Below are 5,763 nucleotides of genomic sequence, written 5' to 3'. Positions count from 1 at the left end.
TAGAAGACATAAGGGAAAGAGAAAATGAAAAGAAGAATGGCATTTAGGTAAATAAAAAAAGGGAGGAGGTTAAATAGGTAATTACGTAAAAGAAATACTTATGGGCCGCGGTGAAGCTGATCCTAGGTGATTCCGTCACGTCACGATGGAGCTTAGGAAGGAGGGAATAAAAATAGAGATGCTATGGTTGGAAAATGGGAAATTATTAAAGAGAAAATTAATTAAAATGCAATTAATTTTTTTTAAAAGAAAAAGAAATAATAAATAAGCAATTAAAATTAGCTGAGTTGGTAACTCGGGATTGGATAGTTAACAATGTTCCCTAGACAAAGCCGTCTAATTAAGAAATTCTCAATCCCTCTGTTTTCTTTACTTTTTCTTCTCTACAGTTTCTCTCTGCTTTCTATTTCGGCTATGAGGATGAAGCTTGTGTGACAGTGTTGGATTCCTTCAATTTTTTCTCTAACCCACTGCTAGAGGAACAGTGAGGAGGAAATTTTCAGAGAGAAAATAAAAGGGATAAAAGCAGCTCAAAAAGTGAAAACACAAACACAGACAGAGAGAGATATACGCCGGAGATGCTCTTGCAGCGTCTGAAACACGGCGAAGTATCTTCAAGCGGGACGAAACTGAATAACCCAGGTGAAGAAATGCAGTGCTGAACGTTGGTGAGAGTGAGGGGGAGGAGAAAAATGCGAGAGGGACTGTTATGTGATGAGACTAATGATGTTATCTCCGGCATTAACAAGAAGAAGAAATCGGAGGACGAGAAGGACGACAACGACGCTGGGAAGTTGACTCGGCATCCTCAGGTGATTGTTGCTCCGCCTGTTGTAATCGTCGGTCGGAATCGGTCCCAAGCTGGGAACAGAAGGGTTACTCCGACGACCATTATAACCACGCAATCTACAGAGACGACAGCTATCACTGACGCAGTTGGAGCTCCGGCGGCTGCTTCGACTACTGGGTCGGCGACCGCCGTGGAGAAGCATCTACCCAACGGAGATCTTTACACGGGGAGTTTCTCTGGGGGAGTACCTCACGGATTGGGGAAGTATTTGTGGACCGACGGGTGTATGTACGAGGGTGAGTGGAGGAGAGGAAAAGCCTCGGGGAAAGGGAAATTCTCTTGGCCTTCTGGAGCTACCTACGAAGGCGAATTCAAATCGGGTCGGATGGAGGGAGTGGGTACTTTTATTGGATCTGACGGAGATTCGTATCGTGGATCGTGGAGTTCAGATCGGAAACATGGACTCGGGCAGAAACGGTATGCGAACGGCGATTTCTACGAAGGGACTTGGAAGAGGAATCTCCAGGACGGGCATGGTCGGTACGTTTGGAAGAACGGGAACGAGTACGTCGGCGAGTGGAAGAACGGTGTGATTTCTGGTCGGGGTGTCTTAATTTGGGCCAATGGGAACCGCTACGATGGGCAATGGGAAAACGGGGTTTCTAAAGGGAACGGGACTTTCACTTGTGCCGACAGTAGCTGGAATAAGAACATGAAAATCCATCATCTGAATGGGACTTTCTATACGAGAAACGGAAGTGATCATAGCTTTAAAAGTAATGGGCTACTCGAGAATGAGAACTTAACCATCACATTACGGAAGAGATCATCGGTGGATATTGCAAGAGGGAGCGTAACAGAGAGGAACTTCCCGAGGATATGCATTTGGGAATCCGATGGTGAAGCTGGAGATATCACCTGTGATATAATCGATAATGTAGAGGCTTCGATGTTGTATAAAGATGGGTTAGGCTTAGATCGAGACCTTTTTAGGCAGTTTAGGAAGAACCCGTGCTGCTTCACCGGCGAGGCGAAGAAACCGGGCCAGACAATTTCTAAAGGGCACAAGAATTACGAATTGATGCTCAATCTCCAGTTGGGTATCAGGTAAGTTCATGATTAACGGAGTTTCTCTCAATTTTCTTTCCTGCGCTTTTGAGTATGGATTCTGATTCCACCATGTTTCAATGTTATCTAGACATTCCGTTGGAAAGCATTCATCAGTGGTCCGGGGGCTTAAGTCCAGTGATTTTGATCCAAGGGAGAAATTCTGGACAAGGTTCCCAACTGAAGGGTCGAAGACTACGCCGCCTCACACATCCGTTGAATTTCGTTGGAAGGATTATTGTCCTGTGGTGTTCAGGTACCAACTACTTACTATAATTTCTCTTTTTCTCATTTCAGAACATTTATGCGTTTGAATCCCGATATTATTCATGAATAATTTTGACCCTTGACGAAATTGTGCCTACATCTTTGACATATATGGTAACCCCATTTCTAATTAATCTGTATAGATGCTTGCGGGAGCTGTTCCAAGTTGATCCTGCTGACTATATGCTAGCAATTTGTGGGAATGATGCCCTTAGGGAGTTTTCTTCGCCAGGCAAGAGTGGCAGCTTCTTTTACCTCACCCAGGACGATAGATTCATGATAAAAACAGTGAAGAAGTCTGAAGCAAAGGTTAATTGCTTCCCTTTTAGTCAAAATGATGCTTAATTGTTCATCTATCAGCTACTTGGGTTGAGGATTACTCTCTAAGTTGGCAAAAGTGTATGGAAAGGCAATCAATTTAAAATTTTCTAGTGCATTCTCAGGTGCTTATCAGGATGCTTGCAAGCTATTATCAGCATGTTTCCCGCTATGAAGATTCACTAGTGACGAAATTTTTTGGTGTGCATTGTATCAAGCCAATTGGTGGGCAAAAGGTAAAACATCATGGAGAGTGTAATTTAGATTTTTGACATGTTCTTCAGTTACATCATTGCAAGAATTTACAATGGTATCTAATAGAAGTAATTTTTTATTGTGGGAATTAGACTCGGTTCATTGTGATGGGCAACTTATTCTGCTCTGAATACCGAATCCATAGGCGATTTGACTTGAAAGGATCCTCCCATGGCCGGACAACGGATACTCCTGAGGGGGAGATTGATGAAACCACAACTTTGAAGGATCTAGATCTCAATTATGTGTTTCGCCTTCAACGCAACTGGTTTAGTGACTTCATGAAGTAAGTGCTATAAATGGACAGTCAATCGAGTTGGATATGATCTCAATTTTGGTGTAAATTGTATCAACCCTTTTGTTCATGGAAATCTTATAATTATCAAACTTTTGGTCAGACAAATAGATCGAGACTGCAAATTCTTGGAATCTGAAGGAATCATGGATTACAGTCTTTTGGTTGGTCTTCATTTCCGCGACGACAACACATATAATAAAATGGGTTTATCTCCATTTCTATTGCGAACTGGTATGAGATCCTTGTCCTTTAATCATGATCCGTGCTCTTTGCAGGCAATAAAAATTGTTTATGCATTAGAATGCTGATTTAGAATACCTGTGCTCTTTGCAGGTAATAAAGATTCATACCGGAATGAGAAGTTTATGCGTGGCCGTCGTTTCCTTGAAGCAGAGTTACAAGACATGGATCGAGTGTTATCTGGCCGGTACGTTTCTACTCATAATTTTTGTTCATCCCATCATATGTGAACTCACCTCAGAGTGAATATTCAAGTTGAGTCATGAATTTTTCTTTTCTCAAGTGGTTGAATTCCTTTGTCAACTTTCGAAAAATTAGGCTTGGTGGATTAAAGTGCATGTGGTGATTAAAGTTGGCCATAAATTTAGGACTATTGGGTATTCAATTATTTCTGCAATGAATTGTATCGTTTTTCTTTAGTTAATGGATGACATGGGTTGGCTGTACCACTTCGTGGGGCTATTCAGTAGGTAACAGTTTTTAGGACATATACAGGTTTTGGTCCTAGTATTTATTTGTCTCCATAATTACGAGTTATTTCTTCATTCATCTTATCAATTAGTTATATATATTTTTGCTCGGTCCAATTGGTTTTTGGTGGTTGAGAAAACTTATGACACTTTCCGTTCAATAATTCTCTAATCCAATAGCCTTTTGTCTATCCTATATATATTCTCTTGGTGAAAATTGAGGTAAGAGATTATTGTTAGATATAGAAGTTGGAAAAGGATTAGAAGACTAATTTCATATCATATATATTGCTAATGATAATTTAGCATTACTAGCTATGTTATGTAGTGTAGTAAACCACATTCATAACTGATTTAGTTTTTCAACTTTTTTTTTTTGTTATCAGAAAGTCGTTGATCAGATTAGGAGCTAATATGCCTGCAAGAGCAGAGCGATTAACTAGGCGAAGCGACTTTGATCAGTACACCCCAGGTGGAATGAATCATTTAACCCCTTCTCGCAGTGGTGAGATCTATGAAGTAGTCCTCTACTTTGGGATAATTGACATCCTACAAGATTATGACATAAGCAAGAAATTGGAACACGCATACAAGTCCTTACAAGTTGACCCCAGTTCAATCTCAGCTGTTGATCCTAAACTCTACTCCAAGCGATTCAGAGATTTTATTGGGAGAATATTTATTGAAGACAGGTAGTGCATTGAAAGAGGGTTAGTTCAATATGAAGATTAATGCTTGTCTGGTTGGATTGAGATGTGAAATATCAATGAACTTAGGACCAGACCCCTTCAAGCAACAGCTCAGATAATACTAGGAAGGAGGCTGCTGCACGGATGGGTGTAGCAAATGCTTTGATGTGGTCCAAAACATCCATATCATCGTCGAAGGGTGGTTCGGGGCAGTTGTGTGGCCTCTTGAAGATGTGTTGAATTTGGTGGAGGGAGAAGAGGGGAATGGTTGGGAGATATTTGTTTGTACATTGTTGCATTGCTGCTGCAGGGTGGAGAATTTGGTTTCTAGTTTTCTTGTTTAGATTTTGAAGATGCTCTTTAGAATATTTAAAGATTTTTGGGTGTGAGAGACTTTTGTGAGAGTAGTAGTAGTAGTAGTATAGTTATAGTATAGGGAAGAGGGGAATGGAAATGGAGGAGGAAGAGGAAGGAAGAAAAGGTGGAAAGATTGTTAAGGAATAAAAGAAAGTGTACAGAGAGTTGTTATATTATAGTGGGAAAGAAATGGATAAGAGTTTGAATGGGATTCTTTTGTTGTTGAGATTGAGAAATGATATGATGATATTTGAAACCATAAAATTTGTGTGAGAATTGAGAGAACACAAAGGAAGGGGAGGACCCATATCACATATAAGAATTGGGATGGATGTATTCTCTCTTTTTCTTTCAATCTTTTGTCTCATCTCTACACTTTTATGTGTTGAAACAGAATACTCTTGAGAGATAGCCCTCCTCTTTCAAACACAAACAGAGTCAATGGACTGAAAAATCCCTTCCCCTTCTCTTTCAAAACGCTCTTTTTCCATGTGGCAATTGCTTTTTTCAGGTTTAGTGTGGCCACCCCCAATAAAAACACCATAGAAAGCAGAGAAAGCCACAGAGAAAAAGATGTGCTGGCTACCCATTTGCCATTTTCTTCTTCTTCCCCCACTTGAGTTTTCTTCTTTCTTTCTCACTCTTCTTGTACTACTGTATGACTGTAAATTTTTAATCAAATTCTTTATTTTTATTTATTTTTTTCCTTTCCTGTACTGTACGCAGTACCAGTCTTCTCTCTCTCTTCCTTTAAATTAAATTTAAAATGAGGTGAAAGAAATGTATTGGTTTGAGAGAAGAAAAAAAAACCTTCTTTTTTAACCATTGTGCTTTGATAGATGTTAACCATTGTTTTTAGCCATTCAGATCTGATTAAAGGTTGGATTTTTATATGGTAAACATCTGAATCCCTTGAGATTATATCTGTTCCTCTCTCTGATCAAGAAAGATCATTATTCTTTTTTTTTTTCT

At 39.8% G+C, this 5,763-nt stretch overlaps 1 protein-coding gene across 1 annotated transcript; it reads left to right on the top strand.

Annotated features, from left to right (window-relative positions):
* Window positions 1-334: 334 nt before the first annotated feature.
* Window positions 335-5,491, top strand: LOC120085644 (phosphatidylinositol 4-phosphate 5-kinase 1-like). The gene is made up of 8 exons (XM_039041747.1): window positions 335-1,897; window positions 1,989-2,153; window positions 2,308-2,473; window positions 2,608-2,718; window positions 2,830-3,023; window positions 3,136-3,266; window positions 3,369-3,462; window positions 4,132-5,491. The coding sequence occupies exons 1-8, from the start codon at window positions 693-695 to the stop codon at window positions 4,439-4,441; spliced, it is 2,376 nt and encodes a 791-aa protein (XP_038897675.1). The 5' UTR covers window positions 335-692; the 3' UTR covers window positions 4,442-5,491.
* The last annotated feature ends 272 nt before the right edge of the window (window positions 5,492-5,763 follow it).

The sequence above is a fragment of the Benincasa hispida genome, chromosome 9 (assembly GCF_009727055.1).
Source record: "Benincasa hispida cultivar B227 chromosome 9, ASM972705v1, whole genome shotgun sequence".
Lineage (NCBI taxonomy): Eukaryota > Viridiplantae > Streptophyta > Magnoliopsida > Cucurbitales > Cucurbitaceae > Benincasa > Benincasa hispida.
This window is presented reverse-complemented; position numbering and strand designations above follow the sequence as displayed.